The following is a 17,464-nucleotide window of genomic DNA, read 5'->3' as shown; positions in this document are numbered from 1 at the left end:
GATGAGAGGCAGGAGGATTGCTGCCTCTAATACATAGTAAATTCTAGGCCAACCAGGGCTACATAGCAAGATTCTGTCTCAAAAACCAACCACCAAACAACACAAATATTTTTATATCATTTGAGATGTAGCAATGATATCAAAATTAAAAACTCCAGTAAATATCATTATTTTTTATTAATATTTTCTGTTAAATATACCTTATTTCTTTAAAAGACAAGGCATATCAGTATTCCAATTCTCAGTGTAATTTTAGGGTTTTATGGTATTCTTGGAGTAAAACTAACACGGATAAGAGTTGTAGAGGTGTGCTGACGTTTGGGTTTCTGTTGACGTTAGCCAATTGGTGTTCTGCAGTGCTGCAAGTGCATGGTGCGCTGGTAACACAGGATGGCAGCTTAGATACTGCTATCTCTTGGGTTGCATTGAAGGCTGGCTCTGCTTTCTTATCCTTGCTTTGAGCTTCAGGACAAGGGAACAACTGCTAGCTGAAACAGCCACTATCAGGAACCTCTGTGAAGGAGTTGAAACATTCTAGAGAGCCTCACAGAAGGTCTGCCCAGAACTACTCTTGCTGGAAACCAGTGAAGAACTAGGAATGTATTTCTACTATAAAAAGGATGGAGACGCAGGTGGGGTGTTGACAGATTGGAAATGGGATTAGATAGTGAGCTAGAGGAATGGAAAATTTGATCAATAGCAATAATGAATATTAGCTACTTTCCTTCCTGTAATAGATTAGTTTCAATGGAAGCTTAACTCTAAGCCACTGTACTTTTATATATTAGATTTCAAGTGAGCAATTATTTTGTTTTATAGAGAGATGTGCCTCTGGGATGTGAATGACGGCAGATGTATTGAATTTACAAAGTTAGCCTGCACCCACACTGGCATACAGGTTTGTATCTATTTCTTTGGATGAGTCAACACTGTTTATCGCAAGTACATCATTAAAACATGGTTTAAAGCATTGAGCCTGTATTTTTATGTGAAAAATCCTGGGGAGAGGAAATATGAGAAATTTATAATGGTAAGTACTCCTCAGAAGATGGGAGCGATGGGAAGAGGCGTGGCATGGAGGAGAGCGATGGAGAAGGATGAGATCAGCCAGTTATCACTGCTGCATCTGTGGCTTGGGCTCTCCTGGTTACTCAAGAGAGAGCTTGTATAAGTCAGCTCTCCAGTGGGAGTTCCTCAGTCAAACTGCCTTGAAAGAGACAAGGTTTATTTTCGCTCATTGTTCTAAGAGTTTCCAGTCCACGATGCAGGTTACTTTTAGGCCTGTGGCAGGATGCTGGTGGCAGTAATGGGGAGTGAGTGGTTGAACAGAACTACTTAGCTAGTGACCACAAGCAGAAGAGGGGGAAGAACCTGGCATTGTGCAATACTTTTTAGGGGGTGTATCAATGGTAAAAAGACACCTTACTAGGGTCTGTTTCCTAACGTCCTTCCAGCAGTAACCTTTAGCACATGGACCCTAAGGGAAACCATGTTGGCAGAGTTCAAGGCCAGCCTGATCTGCATAGTGAGTTGCAGGCTAACCAGGGTAACATAATGAGTGAGACCTTGTCTAAAAGAATCCCCCAAGTCTCCCTAAGGCAACAGTAACAAAGTAACACTGTAACTTGTCAACAAAACTTTCCATACTAATACAGCTCTGACAAGAAGTGGTAAATGTTTATAGGGAGGAGATGATTGACTGATTTTCTGCCTATCCCTTACCCTGGTGGCAAGAACCTATATATTTTTTTCATCAGTGTTTTTAGAGTATATGTTTTTTATTTGAGAATCATATATTGGGCTGGGGAGATAGTATAGTCAGTAAAATTCTTGCGAGGGTTTGAGCTCTTGAACCTTTATGAAAAGGTGGGTGTGGTGGTACATTCTTACAGTTCCAGTGCTGGGGTGTGGAGCCTGGTGGAGCCTTGGGACTCATTGGCCAGCCAGCCTAGCTTACTCTGAGCTTCAGACCATGAGAAACCTAGTCTTGAAAGGAAGGGCGGAAGGGAGGGAGAGAGGGAGGGAGGGAGAAAGAGGGTGTTGCTTGGGGACTGACACATGAGGTTGTCCTCTGGCCTCCACAGGCACATGCGCACATTCTTGTGCACCCACATACACACATGTAAACACAAATTGCTTTCATTTTATTTTAGTTTAAAAGCTGTAAGTGTCAAACACATCAAGCATAATTATTTTGACTTTTGTACAATTTGCAGTTATAGCTTAAAAACTTCCAGCTTACATATCAGGGAAATTATTTCTGCTGAACATATTTTAAGTACTTTTTTAAAAATCCAATTCTGTACAAGACTTTCTGTGTTTAGTTAGCAGTCATATATAATAGCAGATGCCTTTTAGCTGATTCATGAGTATTATGGCAGTTTATTCTACTCACTCAGATCCAGAAAGGGGCTTATTATTATTATTTTTATTGTTGTTGTTATTGTTATTATTACTATTATTATTATTGAGACAGAGCCTTTCTACATAGCCCTGACTTTTCTGGGATTCACTATGTAGACCCAAATGGCCTCAAACTTACAGGCAAACTGCCTTTGCCTCTCAAGTACTGGGATTAAAGGCATGTGGCATTACATTGGCAAGGACTGTTTTTCTGTATACAGAGATGACCCTTGGTGACATTTGCACTTACTGAACTTACTGCAACTACAGGAAATATTGTTAAGTGATTATTATAACATTTAATTTTAATATATCTTGAGAATTTCATACATGAGTTTAATCTATTTTCATCATACTTCTCCACTCCCAAGTTCTCTTGTGTTCCCTTCCCCACCCACCTCTTAAATTCTTGTTCTATAATTATTATTGTTTTTACCGAGTCCAGTTAGTGTTGCCTATATGTGCATGGGCATAAGGCTGACTACTTGGCATTGGCAGCCGGTCAGGGGGCTAGTCACTGCAGAAAACTAGCTCACCCTCCCTCAGTAGCTCACCATCAGTTGGGGCCTTGTGAATCCTTCATCCACTCGTGCTGGAATGTTGAATGGTATGGCCTATGCAGGTTTTATACAGGCAACCACAGTTGTTGAGCATTCATGAATACAGCGTCCGTATCATGTCCAGGAAATACTAGAGACATCTTTTTTTTTTAATGCTCAAAAAACTTGAGGATGTAAGTTTAGATACCCTCCTTCTCAGTATCAAAGTGTCTTAAATATTAAATTAGTATTCAGAAAATTGTTTGGGACTATAACATTGCATAAAGGGTAGACATATTTTGCCAGGCAATTCTAATGAAATACCCCTGCTCTCAGGAAAGTAATCTTCTCTGGTAATGTTCTCTGAACTCTCTTTCCACATGACATCCCCCCGACCTTGTATACTCAGGTGTCAAGTGGTCCAGGAACCTTCCTTTGTGTACTTCATTTGTTTTTGATCAACCTTGTAGGAGCAGAGGCGCTCCCTGGTGATGTCTGCATGTTACTAGCCTCTGACTTCTCCTTTAGAGTTGTAGTTTAACCTTCACACTTAGTTAAGCTGTCCTTTATAATGTTTAATGTTTACACATTGAAAAGTTGTAGTCTTTCTTGTACAGGTAATTGAATAATTAAGTAAAAAGCCCCACTTTTCCCACCACGTTAATGTGTGAGGGTGGGATCGTATGAGGGTGAGGACGGGCTGCATCCTGGTTTTTATGGTTGTCGCTTTGCCTCCTGTGCCTTGCTTAGCTGATGATCTAGTGGTTTATTTAGTAGTCTGGGGAGGTCTTCAGCCTTTGCAAATCCTCCATGAGAACTGTTCCAGCAGAATCAGTCAGTGTTGGTGATGCCGAAGGAAGCCAGACCCTTCAATACCGTGTTGACCTTGCTTTGATGATTATTCTTCCTCTGCTCTCGGTCAGAATGCAGCTCTGATTAGAATAAGCGTGAACATCAATCATCCTTGTCTTCTGTTCACTACTCACTGCATTACTAAGTTTCCTTGTTTCTGAAAAAAAAAATGCCTGCCAAGAATAATTTAGGGAGGAAGAATTTGTTTCAGTTACAATTCAAGTGGATACCATCTGTCCTGTTCAGACAGGCGTGGCTGCAGAGGTCCATGGCTCTGCAGTTAGGAAGCAGAGAGAGCTGAATGGCCGTGCTGAGCTTGTTTCTCAGCCTGTGCGGTGGTTCCATCCACATTTAGGTGGGCCTTCCTAGTTCAGTTAACCCAGTCTAAAAACTCCCTCACGGACATGACGGTTTGTGAATGCCTAGGTGGTTTGTGCTGGCTAGCCTTGTGTCGCCTTTGTACAAGCTAGCTATCTGAAAGGAGGAAACCTCAATTGAGAAAGTGCCCCATAAGATCCACTGGTAGGGCATTTTCTTAGCGGCTGATGGGAAAGGACTCAGCCCTTTTGGGTGGTACCATCCCTGTGCTGGTGGTCCTGGGTTCTATAAGAAATCAAACAGAGCAAGCCATGGAAAGCAGCTCCCCTCCACGGCCTCTGCATCAACTTCTGCCTCCAAGTTCCTGTCCTGCTTGAGTCCCTGCGCTCACTGCTTTTGATGATGAACTGTTCTATAAAACTGTGAGGGAAATGAACCCTTTCCTCCTAGATTGTTGGTGGTCACAGTGTTTCTTCACAGCAGTAGTGACCCTACCGAAGGCATGGTTCAGGTTTCTGTCAAGTCGGTGGTGTCACCTGCCTGTTCCCGTGACTTAGAACTCACGCTAGTCTTGTGACTCACATAAGCTTCCGCTTCAAATTTAACTTGTTAAGCTCATTTTATTCGGGAGCTTCATTAATTCAAAAGTCCTAATTTAAGGCTTGCATGGTGATCTATGTCCTTACTTCTGGTACTCTGGTGGCAGAGACAGGTAGATCTCTGTGAATTTGACACTGTGTCAGATGGTGTATATCCAGAGTTCCAGGCCAGCCAGAACTACACTGTGGAACCCCGTATTGAAAAGAAAACAAACAGCCTGGCGGTGGTGGCGCACACCTTTAATCCCAGCACTTGGGAGGCAGAGGCAGGCAGATCTCTGTGAGTTTGAAGCCAGCCTGGGTACAAGAGCTAGTTCCAGGACAGGCTCCAAAGCTACAGATAAACCCTGTCTTGAAAACAAACAAACAAAAAACCCACCACAACCAACCAAATAAAAAATCCCAACCAAACATATCCAAAACATGAAACCAAAAATGACTCGTTAAAATTATAAAAGTTGCTTTGAATGTTAGAGATGAAGATAAAAAAATGATTTTTTATTTTTGCCTCATGAGAGTTCAAAAGTGAGTATGTGATATGAGGAAAGGAAGATTATTTTTAAATATTGGAGATTAGTATAATCTGACATGGATGTACCCATATAAAATTCCTAGAATAATTTAGTGTTTAGGGGAATATCATAACATGTTTAATTAATGTATGTTAATCAAGTAGCTGAACTGAAGCAGTACCTCAACAAATACATTTTTTTTTAAAATTTGAATCTAGTTCTACCAATTCACTGTTGGAAATCAGCAAGAAGGAAGGCTTTTATGCCATGGACATTACCCTGAAATCCTCGTTGTGGATGCTACCAGCCTTGAGGTGCTGTATTCTTTGGTATCAAAGATATCGCCAGACTGGATTAGCTCCATGAGCCTTATCCGCCCTCAGCGGACACAAGGTCAGTGTACTATGCCCTTTGGCAGCTCAACTACTGTCTACTTTTCTGTGAAGTTCTACAGATTGTCAGAGTTAACAGTTTTGGTTATATTCTTGTATTCAAGAGATACTTGTTCCAATAATTTGTGATGTAGCTCTTCACAAAGTAGTTTCAGTTGAATTAGTATTTACACTCACCCGCACTAGAGTATCTTCATTCTGTGATGGATCCCTAGACTCTGGAATGCTGTAGCTTATACGGATGGCTTTCTTACGTGAAGGTGAGTTAGAATAGTCAGGGGTGTGGTGGTGATAAGACCTATCTCTTGCCAAGAGGCACCATTTCTCACGGAAGAGAATGAAAAGGGAGGAGCTAAAATTTGATGAGTTTCTGTAACTGTGTCATTAGACTCAGTAAATATTACTGAGGGAAAGTATAATATTTTTTTCCCCGAAGATGTAACATGAGGGCCAGCTAGTTTGTTGGGGTTTCTATCCTGCCCAATTCCCCCAGCTGTTTAGCCCCAAAGAAAATCACACATAGATCTCCATAAGTTATAAAGCTGATTGGCCCATTAGGTCAGGCTACTTATTAGCTAACTCTCACATCTTGATTACCCCATTTTTCTGATCTATGTTAGCCATGTGGCTCGGTACCTTTTTCAGTGGGGCAGATCACATCCTGCTGCTTCGGTAGTCTGGGCAGGAGTGGGAGGAATCAACTTCCTCCTCCCCAGAATTCTCCTGCTCTCCTTGCATCATTTTTACTTCCTGTCTGGTTTTCCCACCTATACCTCCTGCCTGGCCAATCAGCGTTTATTTAAAACATGATTGACAGAATACAGACAATTTTCCCGCACCAAGAAGACAACAATAATGTCAACACTGAGCGCAGGGGATTATGTTTCCTACTTGTTGTTAAGTTGGTGGGAGTAGGCTGTGTAATGCTAGGAGGGAGTATGCTATGATTAACGTGGGCTTCTTGTCTCTTCCTGTTTTAGAGGACACTGTGGTAGCGCTCTCTGTGACAGGCATCCTGAAGGTGTGGATTGTCACCTCTGAAACTGGTGGCATGCAGGTGAGATGGACAGTGATTTCTACCTTCTTTTTTTATTTTTTGAGACAAGGTTTCTCTGTAGCTTTGGTGCCTGTCCTGGAACTAGCTTTTGTAAACCAGGCTGGCCTCGAACTCACAGAGATCCGCCTGCCTCTGCTTCTCCAGTGCTGGGATGAAAGGCATGCGCCACCACCGCCTGGCATATCTTTCTTAGTGTATAATTTAAACCTTTAGTAATCAGGTATTCCTAAACTTAGTTTTTTTTAAACGAAAAGTGTTTCAATTGAAATAATAGAAATATATCATCCAGAATATGAAGTAGAGAAATGTAATAGGTGTTTCCCTTCTGCTTTTGTTTAAACTAAAAGTTAGAAGGTAGCTTTCTTGAATGAAATAAATAAACCACCCATTTTAGTTACTCTTGCACTCCCCACCCCTGACAAAATGGTGACAGAATACCCGACATAAGCATCCTAAGGGAAGAAGAACCTACTTTAGTTTATGGTTTCAGAGACTTCAGTGGAGTCCTTGGCATGACCGACCATAGTGAGCGGCATCACTGCAGGGTTGTGCAGCCAGGAGAGAGTAAGGAAGAGTCTTAGGGTCAGGTGTATTTCCAAAGTATGCCTACAGTGACAACTTCGTAACCATGCACATCGCCTAAAGTGTCCAAAGCCTTCAAGTATGTTAGCACAGGGTGGGGAGTAGGGTTTAACATTGAGCCTGTGGAGACATTTCATGTTCAAACACCAACAGCATCAAAAAAAAAAAAAACCATATAAATCTGTTAGTCTTATTTCATAGTACTGTGGCCTAGATCAATTTTCTGACAATACTACATTCACTTCAACTAGGGAAATATTAGCTATTGATCTTAGAAAACTGGGGGAGGAATTGATCACTTTTGTTTTTTCTTATTAATTCAAGTATATACAGCCATAGGATTGCTGCAGAATCCCATCCTCTGCCGTTTCCAGTGAAGATGTTTTTTGACTCACCATCAGGGCTTAAATATTGGTAGCTTTGTAGCAAAGACATTTTTCCTAGCTCTTTTTTTTTTTCTCCGAGACAGGGTTCTCTATCCTAGAACTCACTGAGTAGATCAGGCTGGCCTCGAACTCAGAGTTCTGTCTGCCTCTGTCTCCCGAGTGCTGGGATTAAAAGTGTGTGTCACCATCGCCCAGCTTTGCCCAGCTGTTTTTAATAGTACATCTTTGCAGTTTTTACTGCCGGGGCTTTTTCTGAGGATCTAAAATGATGAACTTATCACATGGTACTCTCGTTCCTTGGTGGTGTCTTTATCATTTTGTGATTTCTTTAATTATTTAATACGTGTTATTCTTGAGATTATATGAGTCTTTTTTTTTTCAGGATACTGAACCAATATTTGAGGAGGAATCAAAACCAATTTATTGTCAGAATTGCCAAAGCATTTCCTTCTGTTCATTCACGCAGAGGTCACTCTTGGTTGTGTGCTCCAAATACTGGAGGGTAAGTTGAATAGATAAATGTGAAGTTGCCTTTTTATCTAGGTTACCAGTACTTGGCAAAACTCCTGTTGGGTTCTGATGTTTTTTGAGGAACTAGGACTTAATTCCAGGTAGCTGTCTTTTGTTGTTCTACTCCATACAATGAATGGTTTAAGGACTATGTTTTGTTGGTCTTAATTTTTACTTTTTGTTACTATTTCAGTTATTGGTAATTATGTCTCTGTAGACTGGATATTTCTCTTTCAAGTGTGTTACTGAACCTGAATAATACATTTCTCTCCTGGCTTCTTCAAATTGGAAGCAAATTCCCTGTTCCTCTGGCTCTCACGGTCTTTCTACCCAGCCCCTTCTGCAATGATCCCTGAGCCGTAGGTGAGGGAGTTGTTTTGTAGAGGTTTTCTTTAGGAGTAGACTCTATAATTTTGCATTTTGCTTGGTTGTAGTTTTCTGTAGTGGTTTCCGTCTGTTGTAAAGAGAAGTTTCTTTGATGAAGGGTAAGGACAAATACTTAGAATTTAGTTAGGGATTATGCTGGTTGAGTAACTTCAGTACTTTTACTATCAGAAAAGTATGCTAGTATTTAAACCTGTCTAACAAATCTCCCCCAAACTTGCGTTTAAACAGTAGAAATGTATCCTTGCCCGTTTTTTTAGGTGGGGATTCAGGGCCTACCTTAGCTGGGCACTTCTGGTTCAGCTTCTTTCACAGGCTGACATCACTGTGTCCTTTGGGACTTGGATCTCATTTGCAAGTTCAGCTTTTGGAGAATGTCTCTCTCATCAGGGTCACCCCTAGCATGCTTGCAGGCTTCTCTCACACAAAGTGAGCAAGAAAAGGGAATTTAAGATACTCTTAATTTTAGAGTTGAGAGCTCATGCTTTTAGCTGCATTCTAGGTGCACAAAATAACTCTAGAATCTGTCTGCAGGGAGGAGGGTGTTAGGTGGGCAATCCAAGAAGCTGTCCACCGTGGTGGGAACAGTTGCTTTTCCTAACTTAAAAAAGTATTGATTTTTGGTATATGAATGTTTTGGCTGCACGTACATCTGTGTGCCTACTATGTGCGTACCTGGTGCTCATGGAGGTCAGAAGGAGGTGTTTTATCACTTGGAACTGGAGTTAACAGATGGTTTTGAACTGTCATGTGTGTGTTGGGAATTGGACTCAGGTCCTCTGGAAGAGCATCCAGTGCATTTTAAAAAATTTTGTGTATTATTTGTGTCTTTGACATCATGCTCCTGATTCCATTTGTCTCCCCCCACCCCAAATAAAATTTAAGAGGAAAAAGGAAAGGAAGAAGGGGAAAATCTCATCATGGAAGTTTCTGTGTGACACAGTGAGTCACGCAGTAAACCCTTTATCCATACATTTTTTACTGCAGGAGTTTATCACAAAGAGTCAGTGGTCTGGTTCGAGACCCCTGGTCTCTGCTATACCGTCCATGTTGGGCCCTCACTGGGACTTTTCCTGGTCTTCCAGTTGCTGCCCTGTATCTGGAGATTCTGCAGCCCTGGGTTCACAGGACTGACCCTTCCTACCCCCAGCTCTAGCAGATCACATGTGGAGTGGATATTGGGGTGGGCAAACACATAACCCTGGTTCTGGGCCTGGGTAGTTTCTGGTTGGTCAGCCCACTGGCTCTACCCTGTCTTCACCAGTATTATGAGCTCTCCAGCATTGCCCTGGCCAGTTCACCCCTTGCAGTGCTGAGCAAGGGTCAGTGCCAGTTCTCCAGGTTTTGCATCCTCAGAATCATTTTTCCCACCCCTACATCTTCAGGGTTAGCTCTGCTGTATTGCCCAGGTGAGGTATAGGGGCCACTCTTCCGAGTGCTGCGGGTGGTGGAGGACAGGGACTGCCAGAGGTCACCCATAGCGGGGACCTGTTGACGATGACTGCCCCAGACCTCACTGAGAGCCTGTCCTCATCTGCTGAGTTATACTGTGAAAGCCTTGGTTTGTTAAATATAGTTTCAGAAGTTTTCTTTCAGGTGAAAGCTATTTTATCAAATTTAAATTGTAACCAGCTAGAGTCAATTAAAAAGTGAATTTCTTTTGCTCCTAGGTGTTTGATGCTGGAGACTACTCCCTGCTTTGTTCAGGTCCTAGTGAAAATGGACAGACATGGACTGGGGGGGACTTTGTGTCCGCAGACAAAGTGATCATCTGGACTGAAAATGGGCAGAGTTATATTTATAAACTCCCTGCCAGGTAGGAAATATATACGTTTAGTCAAATGTAAAGAATTCACAATTTGAACTGTAATTCTAAAGAATGAACATTTATGTAGTGTAAATATTTGACTTCTGAATGTCTTAAGGTGTGTATTTAATCCCAATTTAAAGTCTAGACACAAAAAACCAAGTGAGTTTTTTGCATTTATTTATTTATTGTATGCATGTGTACACATGTGTGTATGCATATATACCACTGTGCATGTGTGCATGTCACAGAACAGCTCATGGGCATCAGTTTGCTCCTTCCATATGTAGGTTCCAAGGATCAAACTCAGGTTGTCAGCTTTCCAGCAAGCTCCCTTACCTGTGAGATATCTCATGAACCCTCAAAGAATTTTTAAAAGTTATTTAATTAAATTAAATTAAGTTTAAACATCCTATTTTGTCTATTGTAATAAACCCTTATAATTTATTTTATGTGCATGTTTATATTTCATATAATTTATTTTATGTGTGTCTGTGAGAGACAGAGACAGAGAGAGAGAGAGTGTGTATGTCACTGTGTAGTTTTGACTGTTCTAGAACTCATTATGTAGATCAGGCTGTCCTCGAACACACATATCTGCCTGCCTCTGCCTCCTAGAGCTGGGACTAAAGGCGTGCGCCCCCCGTGCCTGGCCCTCCTATCAGCATTTTAAGTGGATACTTACTTTTCCTCTTTCAGTTGTCTTCCAGCTAGTGATTCATTCCGCAGTGATGTGGGGAAAGCAGTTGAAAATTTAATTCCTCCTGTGCAGCATAGTCTCTTGGATCAAAAAGATAAAGAGGTAAAGTTCTCCAGGTATCATTTATAATTGATTATATTGATGGTGTCTAGACATTGGAAAGATTCAATAAAATCTAGTAGGGTGTTAGATTTTGCAAAAACTTTTGGTATGGTCAATTGTAAACACATTTCAAAATTTGCAGATTTTAAAAATATGCAATATAACTGTTAAATAGTACCTGCCTTTATCTAAGAATACAAGTGATCTTATCTTGATTATGTATTGGAATTGGCTTCTCATAAAATTCATATTGACAGTTAAAATACGGTGAAGACAGTTGTTGAAGGATAATTACATGCTAGTAGTACTTACTAATGCTTTTGTTACTTGAGTCACGCATTGGTTACTCTTCAAAATCAACTAGTGATTCAAATAACTGGATATTAAAACTGAAAATTGAATATTTTTCTGTATTAAAATAAAAAAACTGTTTTTAGAAAGCCTTTGTACTGTCTGTTTATATTTGAAATGCAGGGGCTGGAGCAATGGCTCAGTGATTAAGGTCATTTGTTCCTCTTCCAGAGACCCACAGGGTGGCTCCCAACTGAAACTAACTGTGATTCTCCGGGAAACAGTACCCTTTCCTGGTCTCTGTGGGCAGCAGGCATGCATGTGGTACACAAATTCAAATGCAGGCAAAAGACTCATAAACATTAAAAAATGAAATGCAGTCACACTTATACTGAATTTTCTACTCTGTCTCTAGGAGTAGTAAGAAAGAAGCTTTGTTTGGGGAGCAAGGTTTTCTATAAGGTTTCTAAGGTTTTGTTCTGGTTCTGGGTCCAAGTTTTATCATTCTGAACCTTATGTCCCACCCATCAATGGAGACTGTAGGAACGATGAGCTCATCATTTTGAACCGTATGTCACACCCACCAAAGGAGAATGGAGGATAAGAGAAGGGAATGGATTTTTTTCTATGAATATTTTGAATATAGAATTTGTACATGTAGGTGTATTTTAATATCCTGTATAAATTATTTGCTTTCTATTTCTTGAACTCCTACTTGCTACTGTCCAGTTCAGTGAGTCACTTCCAGCTAAACTAAGTTATAGTGATGTGTTTGAAAAACCTGCATTAATAAAACAAAATAGTTGCTATGACAAAATACTTCACAAAAGCAATGTAAGGAAAGAAGAGTTCACTTTGGCTTATAAGTTGAGAATGCGTTCATAATGATGGGGACATCTTAGTGACAGTCGTGTGAGGCAGCTGGTTACATGGCTTCTGTGACCAGGAATGCTGGTGCTTAACTTGCACTCTGTTTTCTGCACTCCTGACCCAGCCCATGGAGTGGTGCTGACAACATGCAGGATAGGTTTTCTCATTTCAGCTAACCATCCTTTACCCATGTGTTCAGAGGCTCTATCTTTCCTGAGTCTAGATCCTGCTGAGTTGATAACCATTAGCCATCAAATAATTTTTCTTCAAATATCACCTCTCAAGTGTATGCTGGTGTATTTTAAGTTGAAATGTATGTATGATATGGTGAGAGACACTGATTCACTGAAATGTGGTACTTGTGATTATAGCTGCTATAGCAATTCCCTTTAACCGTGTAGTTTTTAATTAAAGTTATTAATATTTAAATAAAGCTAAATATTTGGCTGTGTTTAAATATTACTAGTTTCTAGAGGCCAGTACTTTCTATGATGCAACCAAATACTACAACTAGATTATTTGTTAGCTATGATTTTTGAAACTGAAATTTATTATAATTTTTATGCTAAAATTCTGTTTGTTAAAATTAGTTAAAATGTGGCCAATTAAATGCTACAAGCTTTTTATTTTTTAAAATGAGTGGTCTGGAGAAATAGCTTAGCTCTTTAGAACACTGGCTTCTCTTTAGAGGACCTGGACTTGAATTCCACCACCTGCATGGCATCTCACAACCATCTGTAACTCTAGTTCCAAGGATCTGGTGCCCTTTTTTGGCTTCCATAGGCACCAGGTACTCATATGATGCACAGATATGCAATTATTCTTTGTGATGTCACAGTGGGCAGGAAAGATAGGATTAATGAGTTGTTTTCTTTTAGTGATTTATTTTAATATTTATTATATTTAAATTTTATGCACGAATACTATATTTGCATGTTTCCACCTCCTGCTTTCCCACCTCCAGCCTCTCCCAGGTTCCTTTGTTCCTTCTTAACTTCATGACTTCCCCTTCCTGGATTATCATTGTTGCATATGTATGCTTGTATAAATTCAGTCTGCTGAGCTCATCTTGTGTTGCTTTTGTGTAGAACTTGTTATTTTTTATCTTTACTTAAAAGACTTTTTTTGAATAAGAATGACCTAATTTCTAAATTATTTAAAAATAGGTAAGTAAATTACCCTGTGATTGGTAACCAGTTTTTATAAAGTTGAATAAAAGACTATCAAGACTAGTTTAGAGAAAGGCTATAAATACTGTTTTTCATTCCGTTTCTGTTTATGCTGTACTGCAAGTGATATGAATAATAATGCTATTAAATTACATGCAAATATATTGAATAATCATTCTGTAAACACTTTTAGAACTGGGATATAAATCAAAGAATTGAATACCTTTTTCTGAGCACATGTTAATGTATAAAATATTTGATTCTAAATATAGCTAAAGAGACTTGAATTTTTTTTTTTTCCGGCAGTTGGTAATTTGTCCTCCTGTTACTCGGTTCTTCTATGGATGCAAGGAATATTTGCATAAACTATTAATTCAGGGCGATTCTTCTGGAAGACTAAATATTTGGAACATTTCAGACATAGCTGATAAACAGGAAGGCGATGAAGGTAATAGTAAATCTTGTGTATTCAATCTACAATTCTTTCATCATAACATTTTGAATCATAACAAAATTGAAAATATTTATCATTTTCTCCTATATTTGATGAAATATATTATATTTGATGAAAGTAACTTTTACATTACTGAATCAGTTAATGTTATGTATTTAATGTTATTTTTTAATATAAATGTATTTATTTTATATGACACCAAACCTCTACAGGACTAAAAGCGACAACTTGTATTAGTTTGCAAGAGGCATTTGACAAACTGAAGCCTGGTCCTGCTGGGATCATAGATCAGCTAAGTGTGATTCCCAACAGCAATGAACCTCTTAAAGTGACTGCGAGTGTCTACATACCAGCACATGGACGGCTTGTTTGTGGCCGGGAAGACGGAAGCATAATTATTGTGCCTGCCACCCAAACGGCTATAGTGCAGCTGTTGCAAGGGGAACACATGCTCCGAAGAGGTATACTGGGGGTCTAGCTCTGTCCCCTGTGTTTTGAGGACACTGTAGTCGTGATGTTGAGAATATAAAACCCACTGGTATAGTTGTTAATCTAGTTGGTAGTTTAATGTACATTTGATAAAATATTAAATATGACATGGGAAACTAGCTACTATAATATATGTTATATAGCCCAGTATAGCGACATTATTTTCATTTGTGTTTTTAATAAATATGGTAATTTCATTAAACTATTTTATATTGTTTCTTTTTGTAATAATTCTTTAGAATGTCATGATAATTTGACATGTTTAGAGCTGTTTTAAGGGGTGGTTAGTCTTGGGTAAGCTTCACAGACCAGTCCTAGAAGTAAAGGGCTAGCTCTTCCGGTGTTTGTGCTTGCTGGTTGAAGCGTTCTGAGACTTTATTCTTCCAATTTTGAATCCCCAACCTCTTTCACAGGTTGGCCCCCTCACAGAACTCTCCGTGGCCATCGGAACAAAGTTACATGTTTGCTGTACCCTCATCAGGTCTCGGCTCGCTATGACCAAAGATACCTGATATCTGGAGGTGTGGATTTTTCCGTCATAATTTGGGACATCTTTTCTGGAAAGATGAAACACATCTTCTGTGTTCATGGGGGTGAGATCACGCAACTTCTGGTCCCGCCTGAAAACTGCAGTGTAAGTTGCTTTATCTTAGATAACTTCTCTAAGTGGAGGGGCTTTTTGCTACTAGGCATGTAAATTGAATCCTTTAAATAGAATTTAGAGGACATGCAAGAGTCAACAAAGCTCTTATATAACATGTCTCTAGTAGCAGTTTGGAGCGTGCTGATTGAATGAATTGAAAAATTTTGTTTGAGAGCAATGTAAAAATCCCCAAAGATTTTCTCTAATACCATTAATTTTGAGTCCATCTATTCAGAATGACAGTGAGCATTCACTTGGTAGATGCAATGTGTTTAGGAACTTACCGATGTAATTTATTTCAACTGTGATTATCAGCAGGGAAAAGGAAACATTGCTAAAACAAAGAACTAAACAAAGTATTCAAGCTTAGATAGGGATAAAGAACTCAGAGGTTCTACTTGCCAGACAGACAGCCGCCATCATACGGGAACAAGGTGTAAAGGCTCTCTCCCAATTCCTCACTCGCACTTGTCTCAGCGGACAGTTAAGATGCACTTATTTTTCTATTATTTGTTCTTAAAAGTCATTCTTTCCTTACTTTGATTTTATATATATATATATATATATATATCTATATATATATATATATCTTTATCAATATATATATTTGATATCTTTTTTTTTTTTCCAAAACTCTGAACTCGGGTCCTTAGGATTGTGCAGCAAGTGCTCTTGCCCACTGCGCCGTCTTTCTAGCCCTTTCGAATGCTGTGCTCTAACACTCTAGAGCTGTGAGTCTCGGATTTGTTTTCTTTCGACAACTGAGAAATCTAAGCAATGCAGAAGGAATAACAATAGAATGTTTTCCAGATTTGAGCAGCTGCCCAAGGTTGACTTGGGTGAATTATTGACATCTGAAATCTAGGTGAAGGGAACCACAAGGTTGCTCTGTGGAATCTGAGGGAGAGGAGTGGGGAGAGGAAAGGCAGCTCTTACTAATACCCCAGGTGTCGCAATGGAAGATGGCTTCTAGCCCTCTCTCATTAGGACTGTGGGTCACTTGAGAATGCTCTGACCCCCCCCACCAGCTTACTTTGCCTCCTGTGCTGCTCAGTGACTTCTTTTTCTTGTAAATTCCAGCATCCATACTTACCAAGACCTGAAACTTTTGTTCTCACATAGGTTACAGATAGAAAAAGAAACTAGATTTTGGAAAAAATATGAGAAGAACAAAAGAATTTTAAAATACTAGGAGTACTTTATAAAAACATTTCCCTTAAGAAAGTAGATGGACCACATAGCAGTAATATAAAGCTACAAGGCTAACAACATGAGTAAACCAGTAGAATATTTCCTACTTAGGAGTAGTAGATACCTTTGCTTGCACTTTCCACGTCTTCTCGGTTGGTTTTCAGTTGAAAGGGGTTGTTGAATTTAGAATGTTTCTGTACATGATCATGTGCTAACACTTGTACTCAATCCACACTGTATATTTGGATAATGCAGATACATGCACTGGTAGTACACGAATAAAAGTGGAAATGAAAGGATAAGAACCAAGTTTAGATTATAGTTTGCTTTTGGAAGTAAAGGGAAAAGTATGGATTGGAACAGAGAATGTGGCAATTTGTTTAATTAAACAATCTTTTTCTCATTTTACATACCAGTCCAAGTTCCCACTTGCTCCCCTCTTCCTGCTCCCCTTGCCTTCCCCCACCCCACCTCCATCCATTTCTCAGAGAGCATAAGGCTTCCCATTGTAAGTTGACAAAGTATGAAATATCAATTTGAGACAGGACCAAGGCCCTCCCTGCTATATCTAGTATGAGCAAGGTATTCCTCCATAGAGAATGAACTCCAAAAATCCAGTTCATGCACTAGGGATAAATCCTGGTCTCACTGCCATTCGCCCCACAGATTGCCCAAGCCACACAACTGTCACCCACAGAGTGTGCCTTTTTTTATTTGTTTGTTTTGTTTTTCAAGGCAGGGTTTCTCTGTGTAGTTTTGGTGCCTGACCGGAAATTAACTCGTGTAGATCAGGCTGGCCTTGAACTCAGAGATCCACTCATCTTTGGCTCCTGAGTGCTGGGATTTAAGGTGTGTGCCACCACTACCTGGATAAGAATGTGGCTTTTATAGTGTAGATTTTATTTGTTTTTGGTAAATATGAACCTAATATTTATTTCTTATTAAATGGATGATTAAATTGTCATAGCTGCTTTTTTGTTCGTATATCTATTTAGAGTAGAATATCTGAAAAACTAATAAATAATTAGTTCCACTGGTATACTTCTACATGTGGATGTGACTTCTTTAATATGTGAGCTAAAAACCTTTTATAAAACTTACATGTTCTGGAACTTACGTTGTCACATAATTTCTAAAGTGATCCAGAAGGGGGCAGCATGGGTTTGTGAAGACAGCAGTAGCTGCATCTTGTGTGATCATTAGAGTCTGGGTTT

General features: G+C 39.7%; 1 protein-coding gene across 2 annotated transcripts in view; it reads left to right on the top strand.

Annotated features, from left to right (window-relative positions):
- The window catches only part of Wdr7 (WD repeat domain 7), a 283,531-nt gene that overhangs the window by 15,689 nt on the left and 250,378 nt on the right, over positions 1–17,464 (top strand). For both annotated transcript variants that reach the window (XM_048419639.3, XM_048419640.3), the window contains exons 4-12: positions 820–898; positions 5,442–5,616; positions 6,596–6,672; positions 8,023–8,142; positions 10,205–10,350; positions 11,041–11,143; positions 13,780–13,921; positions 14,140–14,388; positions 14,830–15,050. In XM_048419639.3, coding sequence (XP_048275596.2) covers positions 820–898; positions 5,442–5,616; positions 6,596–6,672; positions 8,023–8,142; positions 10,205–10,350; positions 11,041–11,143; positions 13,780–13,921; positions 14,140–14,388; positions 14,830–15,050 — 1,312 coding nt within the window. The remainder of the gene's footprint in view (positions 1–819; positions 899–5,441; positions 5,617–6,595; positions 6,673–8,022; positions 8,143–10,204; positions 10,351–11,040; positions 11,144–13,779; positions 13,922–14,139; positions 14,389–14,829; positions 15,051–17,464) is intronic.

The sequence above is a fragment of the Myodes glareolus genome, chromosome 13 (genome assembly GCF_982192425.1).
Source record: "Myodes glareolus chromosome 13, mMyoGla1.1, whole genome shotgun sequence".
Taxonomy (NCBI): domain Eukaryota; kingdom Metazoa; phylum Chordata; class Mammalia; order Rodentia; family Cricetidae; genus Myodes; species Myodes glareolus.
This window is presented reverse-complemented; position numbering and strand designations above follow the sequence as displayed.